Below are 26,858 nucleotides of genomic sequence, written 5' to 3'. Positions count from 1 at the left end.
TTTTTTCAGGCCTTCAAAAAACCCCCATAATATAGTGTACTAATAAATATACATTAAAAGATTATAAAATTAATAAAAACTAAATGACAGCAATAAAACATGGGAGATGTTTACATTCCTAAACATTTCATTTATAGCTTTTAAACAACACTGCAGACTAAGTTAAAAAAAAATGCAGCCTTTTTTGATAGGTTTGCAAGTTATTAAAGTAACGTCTACTGAAAGGCACCTCTGAGAATTTCTGTTTCAACAGCTAAAACTTAAGTCTTATTGGGAAAAGGATGGCAGCATAAAACCAAGTGTGTAAATACAGTTATACAGTTTAAAATTCTTAGTGCCTATCAAAATGAAAGCTCTTTGTTCCACTCTCCTTTAAACTGGCATGTATGGCTTGCTGCGAGAGGTACCTGATCTAGTCTGGAGATTGATGTGCTACCTATGGTGCAAGTGTACTGTTGTGAAAAGAAACATTACTAGGGAAGCAATAGAACATTTCTTTTCCATGGCTACATTCCTGGGGATGCAAGATAGTCAAAACAAACCCAACTGTCATCACTAGCACACCGACAGCAAGAATCAGGCAGGATATGAGGTTATCTGAATGGTTCCATCGTTCTTTGGACAGCCTTAGATAACACGCTGTTGGGATGATAAAAACAAGTGGGGTAGCACTCAGAACTCCCTGTGTGTGGGAAACAACAATAGAAAAAACCCTCATAAGCATGTATATTTAGATGTGAAAATGAAAAACCTAAATTTTAAAATGGTTGTGATTAGGTTGATGCAACAGTAAAGCCAGAGAACAGAGGCCTTTTCCAGTGTTACTATATGGTAAACTTTCTTTTCAAAGTCACAAATAACTTACAAAAATATCTGTAAAAATATTTGAAAAAGTTCAGATTTATTTAAATGCTTTTGCTTTGTTGATACAGAATATTTTTATGTTGAAGGTACTATTAAATCTGATTACCAGAAGTTTCTCAGCTATAGAAGTACAGTAAAAGTCCAAACATAATAGTTCTGCAATACTGTAACTGACTTAAAATATTTAAGATTGTTCCATGTAGGAGTCTAGATATAATACTGCCAAAAAAAAAAAAAAAGTGGAAACATCATGTAGCAGTTCAAAGAATTCTGATCAATTTCTACATTTATTACCTGATTTAGGTTGACTTCACTATGAAAGCAAAGCTCCCTTTGAGAGAGTAGAACCTCCTCTCTTACTAAAAATTCAGCTCCTCTTTAAATGCTCTCTTAGATAGGGACAGATAAAAAGCACCTTCTTAAATGCTTTTTATAGTAAAGCCACAGCAGATTAACATGACCTACATGCCAAAAGAAAGCATTTTTATGCAGAAAATGTTGAACATTTACTTTGTCACATACTTAACAAACACTATGTTTCAACTTAATTATGGCGAGGTAGTAATCCAGCCTGCTGAATATCTTTGCATCATTGTTTGTACAAACTTTTGTATATTTTTGTGGTAGAACCTGTTAACAATGAACAGTACAGACATCAAAAATAGGCACATGCACAAAGTATCTTCTTCATAAAAACTGAGACTCTTAAGTATGTGAAGCAACAGAAACCAGCAAGCCAGTAAAAGAATAGCACAGCAAAATCTGTGGACCCTGCCCTTGATACCTGTATGACTGAATGGTTTCCTTGGGGAATTATCCCAGGGCAAACACAATGGCTTGTGTTTTGTTTTAAAACCAGAAAGCAGGAAAAAAGTAAGCAGAGTCAGAGAAACAGCAGCCAATGGTCTCTGTGGTGAAGAGCCAAAAGCTCTTCTGCTGGACAGAAAGCCTTCTGAGAAGACAGATCATCTTATTTTCACATATAGAGACTGCCTATTCATATTTCTCTACTGGTGGATATCAAGACTGTTGAAGTTCAACAAGGCCAAGTGCAAGGTCCTGCACATGGGTCGGGCCAATCCCAAGCACAAATACAGGCTGGGTGGAGAACGGATGGAGAGCAGCCCTGAGGAGAAGGACTTGGGGGTATTGGTTGTCAAGAAGCTCAACATGACCCAGCAATATGTGCTCGCAGCCCAGAAAGCCAACCGTATCCTGGGCTGCATCAAAAGAAGCATGACCAGCAGGTAGAGGAAGGTGATTCTCCCACTCTACTCTGCTCTTGTGAGACCCCAGCTGCAGTATTGCGTTCAGCTCTGGGGCCCCCAACATAAGAAGGAAATGGACCTGTTGGAGTGAGTCCAGAGGAGGGCCATGAAGATGATCAGAGGGCTGGAGCACCTCCCCTGTGAGGACAGACTGAGAGAGTTGGGGTTGTTCAGCCTGGAGAAGAGAAGGCTCTGGGGAGACCTTATAGCAACCTTCCAGTACTTAAAGGGGGCCTACAGGAAAGATGGGGAGGGACTTTTTACAAGGGCATGTAGTGATAGGACAAGGGTAATGGCTTTAAACTGAAAGAGGGTAGATTTAGATTAGATGTAAGGAAGTTCTTCACTGTGCAGGTGGTGAGGCACTGGAACAGGTTGCCCAGAGAGGTGGTTGATACCCCGTCCCTGGAAGTGTTCAAGGCCAGGTTGGATGGGGCTTTGTGCAACCTGGTCTAGTGGAAGGTGTCCCTGCCCATGGCAGGGGGGTTGGAACTAGATGATCTTTAAGGTCCCTTCCAAACAAAACCATTCTATGATTTTATGATAAATGAAGACTTTTTTTTTTTTTTTTAATATTCCCTTTGATTAAATGTACATTCTGTGCCAAACCAGACTGACTTAATCTGGTAAACCTACTTTGCTGACTAGTAGTCTAGGACTCAAGTAGACTACATGGAAGTTCCAGCTAACCAAAAAAGTTACATACACTTGTGTTAAAACTGGTTCAAGGCAGTAAGTGCCTTGTGTGGCCTGCCTGGTAAGCTCCATCTCTGCTATGAGGTGATACCAGACACAGGAATGTTTACTGGCAAAGCAGTTTCCTCCTAAAAATCATACACTCAGGTTATGAAATTACTCAGTTTTGCTCCTTGCTAAGTCCAAAGCAGGGAAAAATTCCAGTTACTATCTCTGTGGTCTCACTACTACTGGTTCTTTCTCTCTTCCTCCCCACCCCCCTTTGTTTTTTGCCCCTTTGGCACAAGGCAGTCATTAGGATCTGCCCCAGTGTTTGGTAATTTGCCAACTTCATCAGAAGCAGGGATTAGAGAAAGAAATGCTAGATTCAGTCCTGCAGTACAGTTCGGATGAGTATTTTGGTTATTTCCACTGCAGTTTAAATACATTAGGTAAGTCATAGCCACTTGCCATCTCTCCAGAACAGTTCTAAAAGCCCTTCCCAACCATATGAACTTTACACCCTGAACTTGCTTTCTCTTTAATTATCTGATTTTGAAGCAGTGAATAATTTTTTTCCTGCTAACATTTCTACTGACTACTATGTCAAATTACATAAGATTTTCAGTAGAGCTGTGGATTTTGCAGAGTTCTGTTTTATAAAAGTGATCTATTAAATAAAAGAGTATACAGGTTCACTTACATTCAGCTCTAAAACTATTCCAAGGCAATCATACACTAATGATACACCAGTCGCCACAGCAATGATAACTACTGTCACAACAATATGGAAAACTGTTGAGAGGTTCCCATGGAAAAACACATTGGCAATCACCTGAAACAGAACCACAATTTTAAACCTTGATTTTGCTCTTTATGTTAACAAACAGCTTATTCCAAATCTTCTAACCTTAGGAAACTAAAAGAATGGGTGAGAATATACTGATTGAACTTTACCTATCTTGCTTCAAGAAAACATCTTCACCCACTTCCAAAAATAAATCATAAGAAGCATTACTAAAATTGCAAAACACTTGTAAGACTGACTTAGTTATACCTGCAGGATTTAGGGTATTCTTACTTTCTTCTCATTTGTCCACTATAGAATAAAACCCACTCACAATTATTTATTGAACAGATGGATTTTCTAGATGGAGATACTTTCACAAAGCACAACTAGTAAGCATGATAAATATGCTATTTTTGCCTATTCTCAATATAACAACACCACTGGCATTTATGCCAAACTTGGAATTTTAAGAAGTCCTGATATTATTAAGTAATTATTATAATATTGGATAATATTATAATAAATGTAATACAACATTATATTGTCAGAATCTAAGCAGTACAACTAGTACCTCATACTCATTGCATGTAGCAGGATAGGATATGCTGATTTTTATTACAGATTAAGCATTGAATTCAGCTACAATATGTATTAATAATGTGAGAATATTATTAATATATATCAACATTGTTGAAAGGAGAATGTAATAAATTCTTACCTCTCTGGTCACAAAACATTCAAGGGGGAAGGTCAGAATTACAGTAACTCCATAACAAAACCTTCCAAATGTAGCAAAGTTGTCATCTCTACAGTAGTTTTCAAATATATCTCCTGAGGCATAGCAAAACATCAATTAGTTTGAACTTCATGTAATTTGCCTATTTGCAAACTGAAGTGTAAGTTACTGGAGTTACTGGAGTAATTGAGACTTTCTGATCCCCTCTCCTGACACATGTCAAGAAACTGTAGTTACAGTGATGAATTACATTCAGGAGGAACTTCCACCTTATCCTGCTAGTAGCAGTGTTTTTATTTCAAGTAGCATTTACTTTTAAAAAATATTTTAACATACACACATCAGAGTTTTTAACCTGTTATATTCCCCTTAGCACAGATTTTGTACAAGATGCTGGTGCTTGTTTAAATAAATATGTGACAGATTCAGAAAGAAAGTTGGTATGTAAAAGATACATTTCCTTTAAAAATGTAATGCCTAGAACAACAATTACACAAGGAAGACCAGGGAGTTACCTCTGAAGAACAGCATTTCCCTGATAGTACTTAGTCACAGATGGTAAACTGCAGGATTTTAAATATTCTGACCCTGAAAGCCCATTATAAACATATGGATTATTGCCTTGCAAATCTTACATCTAACAACAAAAGCATTGCTAGAGAATCAAATCACCATCTTGCTTAGTGTTTACCACAAAGAATCTGGAATAGTGATCTCTGAGGCACAAGAGACACTGCAAGACAGTGATTAGCTGATCTATCAGGTCTTTTCTACCCATTTACTATACCATCTTATGATTTACGACTTTTAGGATCACAATGGCACTGAAGAAGCAATAAGGTGTACTTTCAGAGAAAACAGCCAAAAGATTTTGACAAGGGAGACAAAAGGTAAGATGGAACCTGCTCACAGTAGAGTCATATGCTGAGGGATACCTGCAGTCAGAGCTTTCTATACTCGAAATATCTCAGCCAGTTTGCACTTAGTCTAGCTACAGTTGCATCTAGGACAGTAAGTTATTCTGCATAAACAGCACTGGAAGCAGGAAAAAAGGACAGATCAACCAGTAACCCCCATCCTACAATTCCTCTGTTCTCAAGTACATGCTGCTGCTCATCAGGAAAGGAAAAAGCTTGGAAGCCACCTTCTACAATTTGGAACAGCACTATTAAATAACAGAAAATCTGCTTGCTTATGAAATGTGTATTTTTCCCTGAAGAAGCTAATGCACTGAACAAATTTGCCTTGTTCTTCTGAAAGCACCTTTTCTACTTCAACAAAATGATGTTAAATAGTATGATATAACATTGATTATATATATTTATACTTATACACATATTCATATACCCACAGAGATGACAGTAGGATTAGTTACAGCAGAATAAGCTTTTGTAAAGATAGGAAATATCTCTAAGTCAGAGCTAGGACGCTATATTAGCATAGACAGGAAAAGATACAGGAGAATGTATAGAAATATATGCCAGGCACCCTGTAGAAACATCAAGGCAATTTTTGTTCGTACTGCTCTCTGATAGTGAACCATTTGGCTAAGTTATAGATGTTTAGTCCTCAGAAGTATTTTGATTATGGAAGTATTCAAACGGGACTTTCACCCGTGAGGCTTACACTTGAGAATCTGATGCCTGTTAGCACATAGCTGACATTTTTGTATCCTGTTTTGGTTTTTGGGTAACTACAAAGACTGTCCTAACGATTTCTGTCCAAACATAGTGATTGTAAAACTGCCAAAATCATACTAAGATATTAACAGCAAAAGTCAGACAGAAAGGTGGAAATGTAAGGATTACAGCAAGCAACAAAACTGAGGGATCGAGCAGTTTACCTTCCGTGTATCCTGTAAAAGTCATATATCCACACGCAGCGAACACTACACTGATAACAACGGCGAGTGAGACAGACACATGTGTGACTCGAGACCAGTTCTTTAATGTGGGTTCTTCCAGAGACCCATATATTAAAAAGCTGTTATGGTTGCAGATGAATGCTGAAACAGACATGACAGTTAAAGCAAATGTATGAATTCATGCATATAAAATAAGTTTACAGAGTGTATATTCCAAGGTAGGAGAGACACAGCACAGTTTGAAGCCACTCATATTAAATACAAACATTAATCCTGCAATGAGTGGCAAAGATAAATGGCTTGAACTTTCACTTACTTACTTGATTTGATGAAGGTTTATATTCATCCTGAGATTATTCCAATTACATTATCCTAAAATGTCATGCTGTTTCCCACCCTCCACACCTCCATTCCACCTCTATTTCCTCTTCCTACTTTTCTTTTGCTTAAGAACTCAATAGAAATTCTGAGATTTTTTTTTTTTAAATTCACAGAGACATTTGCTGCTTTCAGACTTCCTGTAACATCCATTTTAGGCAGCAGCAAGCATTGGGAGGCCTCAGATTATCGCAGCATTAACAAGAAGTAATATACCAGACCCTGCAGGCAGGAACGGATTTTAGAATGAGGATAATGGAGGAGAGTTGAGACTCACCTGAATGATTCATTGTGAGAAATGGGAAGCAACAGGCCCTCTCTAGCAAACGTATGCATTGCAGTCTAAGATTTTTCTGTTAGAGGTTATCTAAGAGAACACAGAATGATCACAGCCTCCTCAGTTTATCAGACTAACCCTGTTGGTGCAGGTGTTTTAAGATGACCCAGGCAGTTGAGCTGGATTCACATGCCACACCACTGTCTCTGCTACAGTGGCAATAGCCTTTAAAGGCAGATAAGCAATGGATGGCGATAATGTCTTAAACCATAACAATTAAATTCATATAGATGACTCCATCAATTTAATTTTTTTCCTAAATCAGCTTAACATGAATATAAAAAAAACCAATTAAAAAATGCAATTTCTAGATCCAAATATTAAATAATTTCTTACAGTTGATCTGAATATTGAAAAAAATTACTTACCAAATGACATCACCCCAATGGCTTGTACTGCATTTGATTTTGCAAATATCCATGCATTTTCTGATTTGGGACTAAAACAGACATTTGTTTTAATAGATTATCCTCTTTTCAACTACCAGTTATTAAAAATAACTTATACTCAGAACTGCTAGTCAGATCTCCAGAACTCTCTGAAGTAGGCCACAGTGTTCATCAACAATAAGTTGAAACTAGGGAGATACCCTTCTCACGTCCCTTGTTTTGACTGAAATATTTCTGTAATCAGTTTTTACAGCCAAAAATGTCAGCCTGTTTCAGTGACCACTTTTGTAAATAAACTCTTTAAGTCATCATATACCAAGAAACACCAACAGGCAAGATAAAAGCTTTTACTGATTCTAAGTAAGGTTATCTCAACCCAAAATCTCTTCTGACTATTTAGAGACAAATTCTTCCTTTGAATTTGAACATGTAATCCATGCAGTCTAGAAATGCTTTTACAAATCAAGTGAGGCAGTTTGCCTTTCTTTACACCTGTTCTAACTATTCCTCATAGTAAAGGGATTCTGCTAGTTCCCAAAGGAGTGATAAATTAAAGCATAAGAGAGTATATAGAGACTTTTATAATCAGGCAAGAATGTAATATCCCCCACATCTGCTCCTCTAAGATATGCCCACAATTTTGAACCTTTGGTGATTGTAATTCTTAAAGGAGGACAACAGAAAACCATCAGGGAACTTTGTTAAAATCCATTTGATGCATGAACTTCCTCTCTGAATAAAGAGCCAAAATGAAGGAAAGGGGAAGGACATGAAACATCCTTTCTGGAACTACACTTTGCTAAAAATAATACATGAAATTCACAAGCCAGTTGAATATTATATTTGTAATACTGAAGCACAGACAAAGGAACTGTATAAAGAAGCTTGCTCTTAAAAAGTTGGCTGCTGCCACATTTGATTGTTCTGTTTTTATTTAGAGGGAAAGCTGCTGCCACCTGAGGCCTTAGCTGCTATTTTCCTACTGCCCTAGAAAGCAGTACTCTGACATCACACACTGACATCAGTTCTGTGAAGGTAACAATGGCAGCTTTTTCTCTCCCTCTATCTCGTGATAACTAGCTGGTTTTGACAGCCGTAATGGCAGATGCTATACTAGGTTTCATTGCTTTCAAATGTTTAAACTCCATCCCCACCCCCTAAAAAGAAAAAGAAGACAAAAAATATGTAGCTGTTTCCCCTTTCAGGACTCATTATCTTACTATTTCTTGAGAGCTCAAATAGTCAATCCTACCTTTTCCATATTAAAAAACCAGTTTTACAGTATCTAATGCACATTTAGTTCAGACTCAGAGCACCTTTTCAGCTCTTAAGCTGTGGCTGCTAAGCTTAACTTTGAAGTGAACAGAACCAGAGCATCAAAGTCAAGTTCATTTTTGTCCTCCGATGCAGTATATTGACTTGACTACTGTAACATACTGCTTCAAGACTTATGCAGCTGAGTATGGACCTCCTAAAACATTCTCAGACTCAGCATGTAGATGTAAGAAATACTATGGATGAAATATAGATATCTGGCATTTCTCTTGTGAAACAGGAATTCCAACCTGCTACAGCTGCTGTAGTTCCTTATATAGAGTAGTCTCCCATAACCTGATGCCACTGATTTCAAACCACTAGAGATGTCTGTGGACAATTCATATTCATAATTTTGAATGCATTATTTTTCAAGAAAACTTCACATCTGATTGGGGGAAAAAAATTTCAATAAAATTTCAAAATAAATATAGAATACAGAAAGCTAACATTACAACTGTTCCATCCTGTAACCACTAGAGGTCAGCTTTGATATCAAACATGCAGAATGAATTTTTTTTTTTTTTTTTTACATATATTATTCTTTGACAACAGAATTTGTGGAAGTCTCCTCACCTCCTTTTCTGTTAATAATTAACACTTAGATTATCTATACACCAAAATATTTTAAAATGTACAGAAATAAAAAATGTTTTTGTCTGAAACACCATTTAATTTCTGTGAAAACGGTACATCTTGTGCAACAGTATAGCTATATTATAAGCTCCTACAAACAGGAATTTAAAAAATGGAATGTAGAAAGCATGTGAATTTCAGTTGTAACATTTTGAAGAAAGTGGCCAAACAATCAATTTAAAAAAAAAAAAAATAAAAAATCACAGGAGCTAGTTTTCCCCCTGCACAGCGTTTGCTTATGCACTAGCAATATGCAACAGACCAAAATATAGCTTTGCTTTATGGATGAATAACAAATCACATTAGGAGTATTACTTGGGGGGGAAAAATCCAAAAGAACAAAATCCTGCTTATTTAGCAGCCTAAGAAGATAAATTCCTTCCACTCTAGTTGCGGAACTGAGGAAGAATTTCAGATTCATGATTTGAACACTACCAGCAGATTGCAATGTCATACAATGCACGCTGGTACAGATGACATATGCAACAGTATGTGACTATTTCTTACAGTAAGTCAAATACCGCTGCATGTGTTTTGAAAAACATTTTCATACCGTGGAAACAGATGGATCTTGCACAGATGTGGTACATAAACTAATTGAAAGCAACACAATAAGAAATTTCATTTCTGACTGTTTAGAACTAAGAGTCAACAGCTCTAGAGTTCTCACTGTATCAACAACAAATCACCCTCAAGTCCAGTCTGCATACAGGACATACAGACTTATGCAAAGCTCCTGGAAAAGGGTGCAGGTGACACGAAAGTGTCCATATAAAATAAGACTTCAGACTGGGAAAGAGAAAACTGTGTCAGGAAACAGTAGCTGTTAGTTATGGAAGAGCCATACAGTGAACAATCACTTAAAATGACTTACAAGACAAAGGGTACCCAATGGAAATATCAAGTGTCAAGGTAAACATACATACATTCATATAAATATATGTCTGTGTAGGCAGATGCATACACAGGCTGATAGAGTCTGTCACAAGAATACCAGGTAACACTATACCTGTTCTGCTTTTTCAATCCTGCTGCTACTGTTCAAGATGGATTTTTTTTTTTTTTGAGACGGACCTTTGTTCTAACCAGTTTGACCTACATTCTTGTTAGGAATTGTTAGGGGAAGATTTTAACTGCTGCTCATACAAGAATAGCAGTAGCTGCAAATATCCATGAATGACAAAACCAGCTAGCTTACTGCTACTGACTCAGTGTATAAAAACACAGGCTATGCCTGCATGAACACAAAGTTTTTTTCATGCTGGAGAAGGAGAAGTAGTTAGATAAAACACAATGAAAGTTAACAGAAGAAATACATTTGTGATACTAAATGTACTTGTTGAGAGCTGTACCGTCTATCACACATAGCAGAAGTCGTAACACAAAGTAAAAGCTGAGAGGTAATATAACTGTGATCCTTGGAAGAAAAATAATAAAAGATTGAAAAAAAAGACATTCCAAGGGAGATCCCAGATGGGAAAAAAATCTCAGCTGAAATTCAGACGACAGCAAGACAGACTGACAATAAGAACTGTCCTTAGGAAGGTAGTGAAGCCTAGCAATGAAGAAAGCCTAGAGGTTAAGAAAATAAGACTCTACTTGGTCTTCAGTAAACTTAAGGGAAAGTATAGCACAATAACCATGCTAGTGAGTTTAAAAAAGTTTTGAAAATATTCGTGTTTACCTACATAAGAACAGGGGAAAATGAAAAGAACAAATGAGCCAAGGCAAAGGTTAAGACCTCCTAACGGGGTAAAAGGTATTTCACATCCAGATCATGAGTAGGAGTTGGGCAAATTTGTTTGGTGGTCTAAGACAGCATATCTTCTACTTCTTGTCAAAACATTTACAGTATAATATTGCCCATCTTAAGATCCATGTTATGGAAAAAATCTTTTCTGTCATTTATGTAGAAATGCTGCCAAATATAATACAGCAACAGAGTGCATCAGAAGCAAAATATCTTTAAGGAGGGCAAGAGAAACATACATCCCTGATCTGAACCCAGCTCACAGGTATGAAACACTGACTGAAGAAAAAAAAAAAGTTAATTTCTAGAGAGGAAGCAAAGTCATATGTTTGACAGGGGTGCTACATGCTTGAATGAGCAAAAGAGTTCCATTGTTTTGGACTGAAGATCAGTGACAAACCGCCAAGTTTAGGTGCAAACCAGCAGTTATCAAAATAATCCAAGAACACATGGCAGATTAATTCAAGTTTAATTCAATGATTTAGACATTTAGGAAATTAATCGTAAAATTTCAATTCAAGTCTACTCTAAGGTAAAACACCTTTTTAGTTTTTGTTTAATCTTTAAGTTTAGAGGCACTGAAAAAGTTTATAGACACTGAATATAATTTAAATCAATATAATGGAAAGAAAATGAGTAATGCTCACATCAGCCTTGAATTTTATATTAATCAGTCATCTTGGTTGTTAAAAAACAGACGAGGCAAAACTATGTCAGCCCCACTTAATTACAGCTGCTTTAACTCCTCTTTCTTCCTTAATGAACTACTTAAGAGTTCTATAAATATGCAGTAGCTTAGTTTTATTTTTTAATTTCATCACACATTAAATTTTATCTTGCTTACTATTGGATTATTTATATGAAAGAAAGAATCAACTTTCTACTTTCAAGTTATTTTCCTGACCACTTGGTGTTTCATCCCTGTGATCAGCTGCCAGCTGAGTAATTCTCACATCCTATTTATGTGTAGCAGATAATCTTGAAGTTTTTCTGAGAGATATATGTATTATGCAGACACTGACATCATGACATTCTTTCCAAAAGAACACCAAATTAAAATGATCCATCTTCATAAGCTATATAAAATATTGCTTTTTACAGCAAGAATGTTATTTTCAGCTTTGAAGCATGAAGTTATTCTATGCAGTATTTACATGCTGCACTTTCACAGTTTGAGATAATTCTAACCCATTGTTTTTGATCACAGTAGAAAAACACCCAGCTATTAGCAGATGGAAATAAAGTAAAGAATGGATTATCAAAATTATCTTAAACTTGAGATTAAACTCTGGGTCCAGAATTTAAAAAAAAAAAATGGATTTTATCTGCAGGTTTATTATGTCCTTCAGTCAACAATAATCATATGGATGATATTAATCAAAAGCAAAACTGGGAAAAAAGTACTCGAGTTTCATATTTGTCATAAGAGGAAATAAATTAAACCAAGTAATCCCTCATCATAAATACTTTTTTTTTTCCTGAGAACTAACAAGAAAATAACATCCCTACAATGTCCCTGAACAACCAGCCCCACTCCCAAAGCAACTAAAAAAAAAAATAAAAAAAAAAATGCAATACTCCAAAGACTTATAATTGCTGTTTTTCAACCTACAGTTTCAAGCATATCAAATCATTAAAAACTAATAAAGTTGTCTAACACATTGCAGAAGGTTTCTAGGAAAGATAATATTTTCTGTTGTCCAAATAATAGATACCATTTTCAACTGGAACATGGATTGAATTTAAGCAGAAAGACAGTTTTATCATCACCAGATAATCTTGTTGTACCTCTCAAAGGGAAGCAATCTTCACTTTGAAAAATGTAAAGGTAAGTGAGAGAGTAATTATCAAAGTGGGAAGATAACCAAACAGGATTCCAGTGGAACCTGACCCGAGTGCAGCACTTCTGAATGTACTGAGCAGTAACTTGAATGATGGAACAAAAAGTAAGAAGCATCCTTAACAGAAAGCATGAAATGTGCAGTTAACACAAGCATGCTAGAGAACAGGGTGAAAAAAGAAAATCATAAATATGTCGGTAAATGGAGAAATCACCTGATAAAGCAGTATTCAATTCTGTAATGACAAATTCTACAGTTATTCAGAGGGAAAAAAAAAGACTTCACGAGAACAGAGGAGGGGGGGATAAGAAAACCCCACACTTCATGAAAACAGAGTAAAAGAAAGGAAAAATTGCCAGCTCACATTTCTGCAGAGAAAGGCCTGGTGCTTCTATTACACTGCAAACTCAAGGCATGTCCACAACATCATGCTACTTTCCAAAGACGCAAACATCAAACTAGGTGACATAAACAGGAGCCTAGCAATCCCCGAAAGATACAGTTGAAAGGGACCTCAAGACACTCTGCATGTAAGATACATCAATCTTTCTTCTCTGCTCCTCAGTGGGAATGCCACAGGCAGTTGGGGCACCACCATCTCACCTCAATTTGCAGAGAACTTAAGGCAGCCATTGAGAATGATCAATAGCACAGGAAATAACAAGCAAGAGAAACACTGAAGGAACTGTGTTTAGTCTATAGAAAGGATCACCAAAGGGGAACAAGTTACAGCTCTTTACAGGTGTTTGTTAAGCGTTTGAAAAAGAATGAACAGTTTGCTGTCCATGTCCACTGTGGTTAGGCCAAAAAGCAACCAACGTGAAATCCAGTAAGAGACATACAATACACATTTAGGAAGAATTCATAAGAAAAGGCTAGTTAAGAACTGGAATGGGAAATCATGGAATTGCCAAGAACAAACTAGACAATCAACTGTCATCAATGACAGGCATACAATCAGTTCTGAAGTGTAACAATGGTAGGGATTAAATATTGTCTCTTGGCCCTATCAAGCCTTTATCTAGGATTGTACAAATTCTTTTCCTATATGACAGATCTAAGCACTGTTTCATAATAATGATTTTTTACATCTCTTTGAAAACACCAACTTCTATTGTATTTTCATAAGGGTTTACAGTAAATGCGTTATTTGTTTCACTTGTTATAACACTATGATGAGAGCCATATTGAAATGTATTAGTGGTCTTTATTCTCACTGTATAAAAAGAGATGGCATACCATTATACCATTAACAAAATATTAGAAGAGGATTTTAATAAATAAAGTATATGTCTGTTTCTAACTGTAAAATACAAATAGTAAAAATATTAAAAATAGACATTGATAGAATGTTTGTGAGGCAAAAAAAATCTGATTAACAGTTTATCAGCTTGCTAGATGCATTTTGAAAACAATAGTGTAAAGGCAAAACCGGAAGTTTCTAAAGAATTAAAAAGCAAAACTTCAAGAATCACTCAAAACCCAACATTACTTATTGTAAGAAAAAATAAAACCATGCCTTCCATATTTTTCAGTGCATCACAACCATTGAAAAGAAATGTCACCCTAGTAACAAGGTCATCAGTAACCATTAGATAGATTATATATATGTATATATAATATATATTTAACCATTATATATAACCTTTCTTTCTTTTTTGACAGGGGATTTTGAGATTACCCTTTCAAATACCCCTTTAACACACAGCATGAAAAACATGCTGCTTCAGCAAGATGGTGGGGGGGCAAGTCCCACACTGTTCTGAGGGCATCATTTTATGGATGATAGACAACATCATCTGGTACAACCTTAGAAACTGCTGTTCTAGCCATCTTCCTAGCATTAAACACGAATATCCTGCAACTAACCCAAGTACCATAGCAGTAAGACAAATTAACAATTATGCGTAACACTGCTGAAAATCATGGTGGAAAAATCCATTTCTTCAAGAAACATTAGAAATACTATATAAAACTATTCCAATAGATAAATAAGCATTCAGCACCCACCACATTAATATATTTTCACATTTAAAGGATAAGGAAAAAGGCAGACCTTCTAGGCCATAAGTAAAGCTAATAGATTCATAACACTTCGTTGCAATATAATTATAAAAATATTGCCACATGTGTACTAAATTGTCTAGAACACTCCAATGTCCAATGTTAAATACTACTTTCACAGTATGAGTGCTGGAAAACAGTTTTGCATACTTATATTGTTTTCTCAATTGACAGAATAAAGTTTTTATTATTGTGTTCTCTTTTTTCTTTTCATTATTTGTATTCAGCTTTTATTATGAAATCATTATATTAACAGAAAAAGAAATATTCCTAAGATACTATCTATTTTAAGATTTTCAATATCAGCTGTCTGACAATAATGGACAAAATTAAAGATTTCTCAAATGACAAACAACCTCACAGGCCCATTCAGGAGCCACCTGCTATTAGCCATACCACCTGCAATTTCCAATTAACCTGTACGTTTTTTGAGACTTTTTCTAAATTTGTTTACATGCAATAGAAGAAAAAAAAAAAAAGAGATAAAGATGTTTTAGCAGTTCATTTTGTATTACTGTTAATACAGGTTTATTTTTTCAATTATCTGTCTCTCCCAAAACAGCCATGTTCCAAAACTATGCACCTATATGTAATAGTGAAATAACAGATTACGTATGATCAAAAATTCACTTTGTAGCAAGTGGAAGAATACTCACACTTCTGGACTGAATGTTACTGTTCTCACCATTACAATAACCAAGATGACAATGGTTAAAATCAGAGAAATAAGCGATACCTGTAAAGGTAAAAACATGACTTCAGTCAGTAAGCTGCTGAAAGGTTGTCCTCTTATTAAGCAGCATAATGTATAATGTACTTTTTTTTCTAAGAATAATTAACAACCAAGTAAAGTTCTAAATATCACATCAAATACTTACAATTAGAAAGCTTGTCCTATATCATCATCATTTAATTTGCTATTCTTTTTGAGTAACTAGCCAATTGCAACTCTTTGTCTAATTTTAAGTGATATTCCCATTTAAACATTTCTAATCAACAGTGCTCAGCATTTCAAGATCAGGCCTGTATCACCCATTGTTTACAAGATTTAAGTTCTACTAGCAGTAGATGGAAAAACTCCAGCAATTCATATGGAGACCAAAGTTTTGCTTAAACTATTCCAAGTTTTCTGATCTTTCTTAGGACAGAAGACAGTCTGAACTTTTAAAATATTTAACATGCTCTAGCCAGATGTAAATGAGTTCAAATACATTAAGTTATGACTGACACTTATTTTCTAATGGCATACAGAAAAGTAAACCAAAAATCAACTGCTATTATGATTTACCTTTCCCAGTTTTGCTATGTCTCGATATAAAGATATAGGCAGGGTAAAGATGATGGTGGTAAGAAGAATTATGAAGTGACGGTCAGTAAGCACATTATCTGGTCCAACTAAAGCAAAAAAAAAACCAATTTATTTCTCTAAGAGACTGACATGAGGAAGAAATTAGTTATATTTGAAAGGCTAGGAGTAACAAACTCTGATGTTGATCAGGCTTTTATCTCCTTTACTCAAGCTAAGTAACACTGAAATAAAGACTAGGCATTAACTAACCTTGAGGAAGCCATACACAGCATGTACATAATCACAAGAATTCTGCAAATTCAAACCAAATGCTTAACATATGGGATATATTATACCAAACTTTGGAAGCCTGGCATTTCTACATATAGATTAGTATTTCTTTCATTATGCCTTGGTCAAGTAAAGCATTCTGTTACTTCTTTCTGCCATTTACTCAAGGATTTTTTGACACTGTGTGTTGACATCAATTACTGTGCTGTTGAAGATAAGCAAATTCTTAAAGAATGACCCTAAATAAGTTAATTTTGAGGTTTCTTTTGAGCACCTCCTTTCTTGCTGTCAGCTGGCTTTCACTTGCAAAATACAGATTATCATGTGAAGGCAACAATAATGTTAAAATACTCCCTGCAATCAGTGGGATTTATTTGTACAACTGGTAGTTTTTTCCAAGCCAATGACAACTTAAAATAAAACATATCTCAGTTTCAGTCAGGCTACCATGAATTATGGGCCTGAATGAAAGGTTGCTGAATGATTACGGCTGGAAAGTGACTGGCAATTGACATGGAAAGTCTGTGTTCAGTTCCCTCTATTCTTTGGGAGATTATAATGCTTTCCCACCTCTTTCCAGGCAGGCATTCTACCAGCCAGTGAAAAGATGTGCCATGCTGGGGGTTCCTCCTATTACAGAAGTCATATTGTGTATAAATTATTAGACATTCACTATCACTATCAACCTGATCAGGTATTCACAGAACAAGAGTGAGACAGTTAAAACTGCATCCACACCTTGCAGGCTTCACCTGCTAAAAATCATAGTTCTGTTGTGGAAATCAAACAGTTCATACAAATACTAACTTCCACTTCATTGGAGACATGTTCTTTTTAGTTTAATTTCCCACTGAAGAATGTTTTAACTTTGTGCTAAAGTAGATGGCAAACATGCACACAAATTGCTCCACTGATTCTGCTGTGAAAACTTACAGCAGAGGAAGGGTAACAAATGCATGAATTAAAAAGCTCCAAGTGCCACATCTGGTTTTGCAGTGAGTATCTAAGAGAACTGGAAGTTACATATGGAGTCCATGACCAACTATTAGAGATATACTTAAGTAAGGATTAAATCCATTATATTATTTGCAAGTAATCCAGAATTATTCACTAGATGAAGTGCAGTTTCAGTATTCAAATGATTATTATAGGAAATATCTAAAAAAGATGACAGATATGATGACCTTGTAAATACAACACTGTGGAAGATTCCTTCTATTTGCTTAGTATTTCATTGAAGCATGTGGTCTCTTCACTGACACTGAGTCCAAGGATAACCAAGGACTAGGATTCATAGGTTTTATTTGAGAAAGACTTTTAAAAAAAAACAACTTACCAAAACACACTCATACAAATATGCTTCAAGTTCTTAACTTGAACTACATTTAAGAGTAATTTAAAAGCAAAGTAACAGGTAATCCCTAAACACTTATGCTATACCCCAATACATTTGCCCTGTTCTGAATTTTTCAATGCATCTTACCTCCAGGAATTCTCTGAAAAACTTTAGTTAAAGTATCTCCTGTTATTATGTTGTAACTGATCATAGCTTAAAGAAAATAAAATTTTTTGTTAGCACAAGTCAAATATGAAATATCTGATAAGCATTTAATACACATATTTTGTAGACTTCAGGATTATATGCCACTACCCCTCTTGTATGAATTCTGGCTAGCACCAACAACTTCTCAAGTTTTAGGTTTAAAACAAAATTTAAAAAACTTCTTTAACACTCTCCTTTATTTCCTATCCTTTTTTTTTTTTAAACAGGTACAACCTCAGCAAGAATCCAGTCCAGTAAGCAAGGCCATCGTGCTGACTTGCCATATAAACTTACTTCAGAAGATGAAAAATACGATTTTAAAAATTGTTTGTTTCTAACAGCAATTCTTTGCCAGTTTATTTTCAAATTCTTGTTTCTATTTAGTAAAGTTCCCGTGTTAGCCTAACAATCAGTCCTGCAATCAAGTGCACAGGACTTCCTAGCTCATGTAAAAAGTTAGCAAAAGCTTTAAACCAGAACAGAGGAGAAAATAGATGAAGATATCAGATATTGAATTCCATTCCTTCCTCTCGTTAATAAGAACTGTGGCCTTAACATTCATATTTCATTCTTATCTTACTCTACACTAGAAGTGTGTATATGTGTGCATGTGTGTGCATACATACACACAAAATATATTTATATACTCATGTGGTCTTCACCATTTAGACAGCATACATACAGGTATTGACCTTAACTAATGCATAAATAGTCACTGTTGTGAAATTGTAAGTCATTAACACTACTTATAGAAATAAATTCAAGCACATACACGTAACTGGTTCCAGGGTAAGGACTGAGATCTTTACAATTCTTTTCCATATTCTTTATGAAGTAGTAATTATACTCTTTAAGTCAACATGTGTAACATTGTTGCCTGCAGTAACAGTAACTTGACTCCCTTAAAAATTTTGGCTATCTGTAATAAATTCAGATTGATTATTCCCAAAGTAGGAATTTTGATCTGGGACTCTGCGGTCAGAGTCCAGACTCTTGGTATCTCAAGTCACCACCTCTTGCAGCCCCATGTGTGAAAATACCAAGCTTATTTAAGATTTGATTTAATTATGTTACTACTGTAGGGGACAGATTCAGAATATCACTTCATTTTAAACTTCTGGTCTAATTAGTTCCTGCCCAGATTATACCTGTTCTTTTACTATTTCTTCTTCAAAGGGGTCTTGACTGCCCAATTTCCTAGCAGCTCATTGGTTATGAGCCTGAATTAATGCTTTTGAAGAACAATAACTGCACATAATATTCAAGCAAGATCTGCTCAGTGGCTTCTCCAATGACAGTAATACTATATCTTTGGAAAAATATTAATTCAATATAGTTCTAAAGTCATATTTTCCTTTTACTTCAGGCACATCAACTTTGCTCTGTTATTCATTCTAGAACAGAACCTCTTCTTTGCTATTTCTCATAGCTACTTTTGTCATTAAGTGTGTGATCATGAATTTCTCTGCTATTACATTTAAGTTAATTTCTATTATTCTGGTCCTCCAATTCACTGAATTCTTCCTCAGTAGTTCTTCAGAAGACACCAAGTAATTTTTTTTTTTTTTTTAATAGGAAAGAGGCAGATACAGTATATTCTTTACAGAGTTCTTAATATTTAACCAGTGAAAGAATGAGGAAATGTGAAAAACCTTGTTATTTATAAAACTTAAACATTTATATTTTATGTGATCTTACCAATAAATGGATATAAAAATTGAAGAGTTGAAAGAATTAGATAACCTACAAGACCATATGTTTTTCTGACCAGCTCTTGATAGGTGTTGGTACCGGAGAGGTTTCCTCCTTTGATCAGTAATATAATGGAATAATCTGTTAAAATATAGAATTACTGTTAAAGACAGTATGAGCCAACTTGTGGTTGGTTACTTTTCATCTTTTTTACTCCTTAAAAAAAAGTCTGCAAAAAGGAAAACAGTGGCACTGGGAAGAGCAGGGATGAGAAATCTTGCACAGGATCTCAATCCACCAAACCCAGGAGTTACAAGCTCATATTGGAAGGAAATTCCAGCCTTCCCTCTCAGGGACAGCAGAAACAGACTCATTTTCATTGGTTTTCAGTATGGTCAAAGAGAATGAGAACTGTTATGAGCACCGAAAAAAGGAACATTCAATTATAATGCAGAGGCTTCCTGAATGGATGAAGCCTTTGATTATATCCTGAAAGGGGGTAAAATGCGAGTACCGCCTGTGTCGTGGTTCTAGAAGTCTCAATCACTTTACTCAGCTATTTATCTAAGTTTGTGAAAGATAAAGCCTGGTTAGTATTTTGTGTCTTCTCCATTGTTTATGATAAAAATATTATAAACATTATTACTGGATACTTTTAAAATAAAACATGCACAAAGTGATTTATCTAGAAAACCATGAAGCAATGTGCCTTGAGATAGAGCTGATGTCAAAGCGAAATTACTCCTAGATTGAACCTCAACTTTTTATGAGGCACAGTTCGAAATATTGCTGTTATGTCAAGCTATGCTTTAGTATTCATTTGAGCACCATGGGATTTTCCAGTCCAGATTAGGTACAGCACAGAATTTATTACCTTAGTGCAGATGTCTTGACAGATAGTAGCTAGACCTCGTCTATTCCTCATCTGGCTTTCACTTAGCTTGTAATCTATGCTGCGATAGAAACAGTTCCTTTCTGTGAACGGTATCAGTGTTTATTATCTTCTGGGAATTACTAAAATTACAAAATTTTCAGTGTCTTTACAAAGGAGATCTCTAGCATTTGTTAATGTGAAAGCCAATCCAGAGATTCCCACGAGCATATGCAATTCTTACACAATATATACTCACACTATAATTGGGAACAGACAAAAACAGAAATACAGAATTGTTCATTATCAATTATGTTGCATACTGAGCTGATCTTGTACAAGAAATATTAAGTCTTTTTAGCAAGGGATTTTACACTCACAAAACTTGAAAAAGATTTATCATTAAATGACCTAAAATTGTATATGTCTGTCAATCTAGAACTATACCCAGCATAATTCAAAAACATCTCCCAAAATGAAATACTTTTCAGCATACTTTTCAAACAGCTATTTGCCAATTATTCAGTAAAAACTATGGAAAATAAATGCTAATGTTATATACTTAGCCTGTACCTTAAATGCTACAAGTCAAAAAGTTGTAACTATAGTTATGATTTGCTTGTGCAAGATATATTGAGCCACATCTTTAACGTAACAAAATGCTGAGTTTAATTCACAAGTTCTGGGCCTATGGCTATAAAGTCTTCAGAATACTTAGAAATGCAAAGGACAAATCAGGAAAGTAACTGAAATTTCTGAGCTATGTTTATGGTATGATTTCATTAATGTATTTTGCCATCAGCCATAGAGAAAATTTTCCATTCATATTGAACATATTCCTTATGTTATATTGCCCTCTAGTCAAACATCAATCATTTATGCAGACCCTTAAATGATATTATAAGCAATGAAAAGCATCAACTGCTGCTCAGCGTATGGGTAACATAATTTGTGCCATTCATGCCATTTTAAGACTTGAATCCACAGAGTCCTTACAAAAATTCTCCTCTGATGGCAATGGATTTACTTATGTTTAAGTTTATTTACCATGTGATTTCAAAACTTGTCCCTTTTTGAAGGTAAATCAATTTTTTTTGATGAATCATAATTAACTAAAATATTCAAAATCATAGTACAACCAAAAGTTTTCATTCTGTGGTATGTTTAAAAGAAGTGACATACAACCCACTCAAGGATCAGTCACTTAATTAGGGTAAAAACAGTGGACTACAACAGGTGATTACGAGGCACAAATAAGAGCTATTCTTCCAAATGTCACCTTGACCTAGTCTAAGAAACTAGGCTTTACGAAAATAAATTGCACACAAAAAGCAGCTTTATATGTTGTACGGTATAATTCTCTACTTTTACTAATCTGCTCAAGGGATTAGTGATGTAAGGAAAAAATTTGTCATTTTTATTGTCATAGATATACTTGTTTAAGGTAACATTAAGCTCAAGATCAGCTAAACATTGCAAGACTAATTTTCACTTTACAACAGAAACTTCTTTTAGAGTACCTGTGATATAGGCAACCCCAAATAAAAGCAGTACTCCTAGCGGAAAACCAGCTTCCTTCATTGAATATGGCAATCCTGTAAATAAAAAAAGGAGAGATTATAGAAGAACCTTTCCAAATACTTGTGATGACCAAAATAAAGAAATATTCAGATTACTAAAAATGCTATTGCCCAAATTGGACCAGCATGCTTAATAACCTCAGAAAGATGATTTTTAGTGGACAAAGTGTTGCCTAGGTATGAAGTTCAGTCAGCACCTGCCCAACCAGTTCTCTCTGATCATTATGGCAAAGAGGTGGTAGGGTATTTACCACTGTGAGATGTGATCTCAGCTGACACCTCTGCATTTTTGCATAGTAAGCAAATAAAAATAGGGAAAAATCTTTAGGAACAGCAGCAGAAAGTAAGACGACAGTATTATTCTCCAAACTGGATAGTCATACATGTAGAAACAAGGCTGAATGCAGGGTAGTGAAGAAAAGTATACTTACCTATAATGCCTGATCCTATGATAGAGTTGATAATGTTAAATCCAGCTGATGCCAGATCACTGTTTCCTCCTTTGTTCTTGGGCTTGTTAACAAGGGCTGTTTGGTCATCTGTTTCTACCTATTTCAGGAAGACAATGATAACATTATACATGAGAAAAATAGGTGAGCACAAAGATTTTACACATAGTCTAGTCAAGATAAAAAAAAATTGTCATAGACTCAGATTTGTAGAGGTATTTTGATAACTAAATCCCATTTTTTTCAGTGAGAAATCAAAGGGGCATTAGGCATCTAATTCCTGTATAAGTCTGACCCATAATCTTCTGTAATTAATTCTTCTCTGAAAAAAAAATAAGTGGAAGGACAGAAGCGTATATAAACTCAGAGGTAGGCTGTTAAACAAAGAGCTTTTTAGTCATGTTCCAAAGGCAGAAATGTGAATCAAGTATTTTTGAAAACATTTTGGCTAATACAACTGGTCAGTAAAAATAGGCCCTCGAATCAGGGGAATGAAATCAATTTTAAGAGTTGCTAGTAAAGTATGCCAACATCTGAAGATGCTCTATTTCAAGGTTTTATCCAGCATTTTAAATATTTGTGTGTCATCCAATGGTTTAGTTCATTACGAATAGTTAACAACACTGTAACATTGTCTAGTGCCCGGAAGTTTACGTGGGAAGGTCTGGTACAAACCAAACTTCAAAGCACAATTTGTAGCCAGTAGCTTCAAAAATTAAAGTTCTTATCTTCAAAAAGCATTTCCTTATAAGCATGCATAAAACGGTCCTCAGATCATCACTCTGCTGTCAGAGAACATTTTAGAATCACTCATTAGAAGGCCAATATTTTAAATGAAGTCATGTAATTCAAAAGAGGAGCATGCATTTAATGAAGAAAATGCCCACCTGTGTTCTACAAAAGCAAAACATTGTGTAGTTACCATGAAAATAAAACTACCATTTCATGGATGCAGGAGCCTATTTAACATACATAGCAGGTAGTACAAACTCAGATGCTTGGCACAAATTCTCCTGGAAAAAAAAAATAAATGACTGATATAACTAAGTAATCTGTAGATAGTGGTAGAAGCTGCCACGCACAAGAGTGCTTCCAGGAGGGCTACATATTTAAGTAGAACCTTTTAATCTTTAAGCAGTACTAACATAAGAAGAGTGATACTGGCTCAGATCAAAGGCCAGTATAGCCTGGTATCCCATTTTTGAAAGAGGCCATGGAAAGCACCTAAGAAAGACTATAAGAACATGAAAAATAGCTAGTTAGCAAATAACTTTCCTGTCCCAGCTTTCCTCAGTTTGCATATCCCAGACTTCCCAAAGCAGATATATTTGTGATGCACCACATCCCTTAATAGACTGCTCCTTCAATTTGCCCCTTTTTTGAAGCCATGTATATTTTTCAGCATCTGCAATGTCATATGACATCTTAATTACACATCATATGAAGAGACGGGTACTTTTCTTTGTTCTGAATCTACCATTAAATATTTCTACTTGGCATCCCAACAATTGTTGTATCATGACAGATAAACCAACCACTATTCCTGCTTATCTTCTCTATTTCACATGCAGTTTTATAGGTAACATGCTCCCTCAGCTGTTTCTCATCTAGACTTACAGGTGCTACATTTTATTTCACCACTGATTTGAGCAGCGGAAGCATCACTGTCATTCCCTCCTGAAATTTTAATGTGCTCTGCTAGTTACAGCACAGTACACGTGAAATCGCACTGAACTAGAACAGTCCAGTTCCCTCTTTTCAGCTGTTACAAGAAAATGAACATAATTTGACACATTTGACTTGGTAGAAAGGACAAGGGCAACAGAAATTGTGACACAGGTGAAATGGCTCCTGTGTGAAGACTAGCACCCTTGAAGGTGCACTGGGACTGCAGGTGGGGAGGGAATGCCTGTTGGGAGGCACGCTAGTGAGCTATGCAACATGGAAGGCTGCGGAAGACGTGAACAGGATGCGTTTGCCTCTTGTAGGGTCCTCTCCCAGGGACTGGCTGCAGGCCATGAGACAGCCAGGGCCACTCACTATCACGTTGACAGCAGCGGGCCCACCATGAGATAGGGTGCTCAAGTTCTGGTCCTCAAGAAACACTGCGCCAAGCAGCCACAGCTCCGCTACCTCACAAGAATAAGGCCCCTCAGGTTGCATTTTTTTCCCTGCCTGGTGTCTATGAGCCTTTCTTCCTCACACGAATTAGGGGGAAACCGAACAGAGATGAAAAAGCCATAGCTGCTGTCAGCTCGTCAGCACAGCCGGGGAGCCGGGCTGAAGCGCCGACCGCCCGGGAGGCTTCCCGCAGCTGCTCGCCATAAAGCCCGCCAAAACCTGCCACGGAGCCCCTCAGCCGTTCACACGCTCCCATCCGCTCCCAGCGTCCCGCGGCGACGGGCCGAGGAAAGTAAAGCGAAGTCAGGTGAACGCCGGTAGGCTCTGTGAGCCGCGGAGAGCCTCCCACCTCACCCCTCCCTGCCGCCGCTCATCTCAGCCCCGGTACCTGGTGAGAGACGGCCGGTGGCGGCTCCGGCCCGCCGCGGTCCATCGCCGGCTGCTGCAGGGGAGGCGCGGTGCTTCCCTCACGGCGCCGCCGAGTTGCTGCGGGCCGCCGCTGCTGCCTGAGCCCCGCGGGCCCCGGGAGAGGGAGCGGAGAGGCGCGGCGGGCAGGCTGTCTCGCTCTTCCCGGGCGGGCGAGGAGCGGTGGCAGGCCGGCGCCGGCGCAGGTGGGCTCGGAAGGGTCCCGCGGCACCTCCACGGGTTTTGGAAAGGCGTGAGCTTATGGGCCGGACTCGCCGGCGCCCCGCTTGGCCCCGTGTCTGCACAGAGACCTGTTGAATCGGGGTCAGGTGCCGGGAGGAGTGCCGAGGCCTCGCACGGGCGGGAGCTGCCTCGGGGCTGTGAGGCGGCGGCTTGGGGCGCCCCGGCGTGAGGGGGGCGGCGGCTGCTCCTCCGGCCGGTCCCTCGCTCGAAACTTCAGAAAGTGAGCACTTGTGCCTCGTATTTATGAGACCCCGGGTTTCCGAAACGCTTGTTTATCCTGAGTGGACGAGGAAAGCTTTCTCTGTAGGGTGTGTGGCGAAAGCCTGCTTATTTGTTGTTGCTTTTCAATAGCCATGTTACTTACGAGGCCTCGCTACTGCAGTCGTTTTTTCTCCTCAGGGAGGGCGGGCTACTGAAAGAGTGCTAAGTCAGCAAAACGGGGATAAGTCAGATAAAGAACATGCTGGGCTTACAGTGGAGGTATAGGAAGAGGCCAGGCTAATTAAAAGATGCGAAATTACAGTGCTGAAAGTCTAGAGTTTGTAGATCCCTCAGTTATCTTGAGCTGAGACCAGGCAGTCTCCAGTAGAAACATACTTTGTGAACATAGGACAAGCTACACAAAGAAATGTACATCTTAAAAACATATAGGAAGTAGTAAGCAATAATAAAAAATGAGAGACAGTCATTAATTTTGCAAAATATTACTGGACGTAAAATTTACAGGAGTCAAAAAGTAACTTTGGGAACTTAATCCAGTTACTGGAGGGCCCCATCAATAGAATGTGGACCCAAAATTTTGAACAAGATTAAATCATTATGGGGAAAAAAACCCTGAGATGACAACTAAATAGCAGAGGAAAAGAGCATGCTAATTTCCTTTCTATAGTCTTAAGAACACTTACATTTGATAATACTTTGCTAGGGTAAACCACTGTGGTTAAAGGAGTGCATGTGCTGTGCATCAGTAATTTTGTCCTTAAAGATCTATGATGCGTATGATTTAATATGGAGAACAAAGTGCACATAAAGAGCATATATGACATTTTTGTTTAATAGCTTAAGCATATTAGCTTCAGCTCGTTCAAAAAAAAATCTGTAATCAGCTCCATGACAAGCTACAAGCTGACATGTATTCTTGTGTGACCAGTCAGATGACATGACTCAGCAGAGAAAATTTTAGAGGCCTAAGGTGCAGAGAAAGTTCCTGTGATTTAGTAGCAACATTATTTTTTTTCCTTGGACTGTACAAAGAATTCACAGGGAATTAAGGTGTTTTGAAGCAGAGTGTAATAAAGCATATAGTAGGTTTTCATGACAGTATTCTACCAGACTCGGTATGTTTAAGTACTGTAGCAACTTCCTCACAAACCCTTTTTATCTAACACTCACATGCTCTATGGTAGTCCCTCTGAGTCCTGCAATTTTGTTTTAATTCCCATCTGGAGAGTGCATTTGTTACCTTAGAA

The 26,858-nt window shown here is 36.9% G+C and overlaps 1 protein-coding gene across 1 annotated transcript; it reads right to left on the bottom strand.

The window, feature by feature from the left end:
* Nucleotides 1-436: 436 nt before the first annotated feature.
* SLC38A11 (solute carrier family 38, member 11) lies at nucleotides 437-25,174 on the bottom strand. Its single transcript, XM_010569528.1, has 12 exons — nucleotides 25,130-25,174; nucleotides 22,603-22,720; nucleotides 22,112-22,186; nucleotides 19,727-19,861; nucleotides 17,969-18,034; nucleotides 16,195-16,301; nucleotides 15,563-15,642; nucleotides 7,281-7,351; nucleotides 6,177-6,338; nucleotides 4,316-4,428; nucleotides 3,511-3,642; nucleotides 437-682 (listed from the first exon to the last, which is right to left on the bottom strand). The coding sequence occupies exons 1-12, from the start codon at nucleotides 25,172-25,174 to the stop codon at nucleotides 437-439; spliced, it is 1,350 nt and encodes a 449-aa protein (XP_010567830.1).
* Nucleotides 25,175-26,858: the final 1,684 nt, after the last annotated feature.

This window comes from Haliaeetus leucocephalus, unplaced genomic scaffold, assembly GCF_000737465.1.
Source record: "Haliaeetus leucocephalus isolate CR32 unplaced genomic scaffold, Haliaeetus_leucocephalus-4.0 Scaffold1, whole genome shotgun sequence".
NCBI classification, from domain to species: Eukaryota; Metazoa; Chordata; class Aves; order Accipitriformes; family Accipitridae; genus Haliaeetus; species Haliaeetus leucocephalus.
Note: the sequence above shows the minus strand (reverse complement) of the source record. Positions and strands in the feature narration are given on the sequence as shown.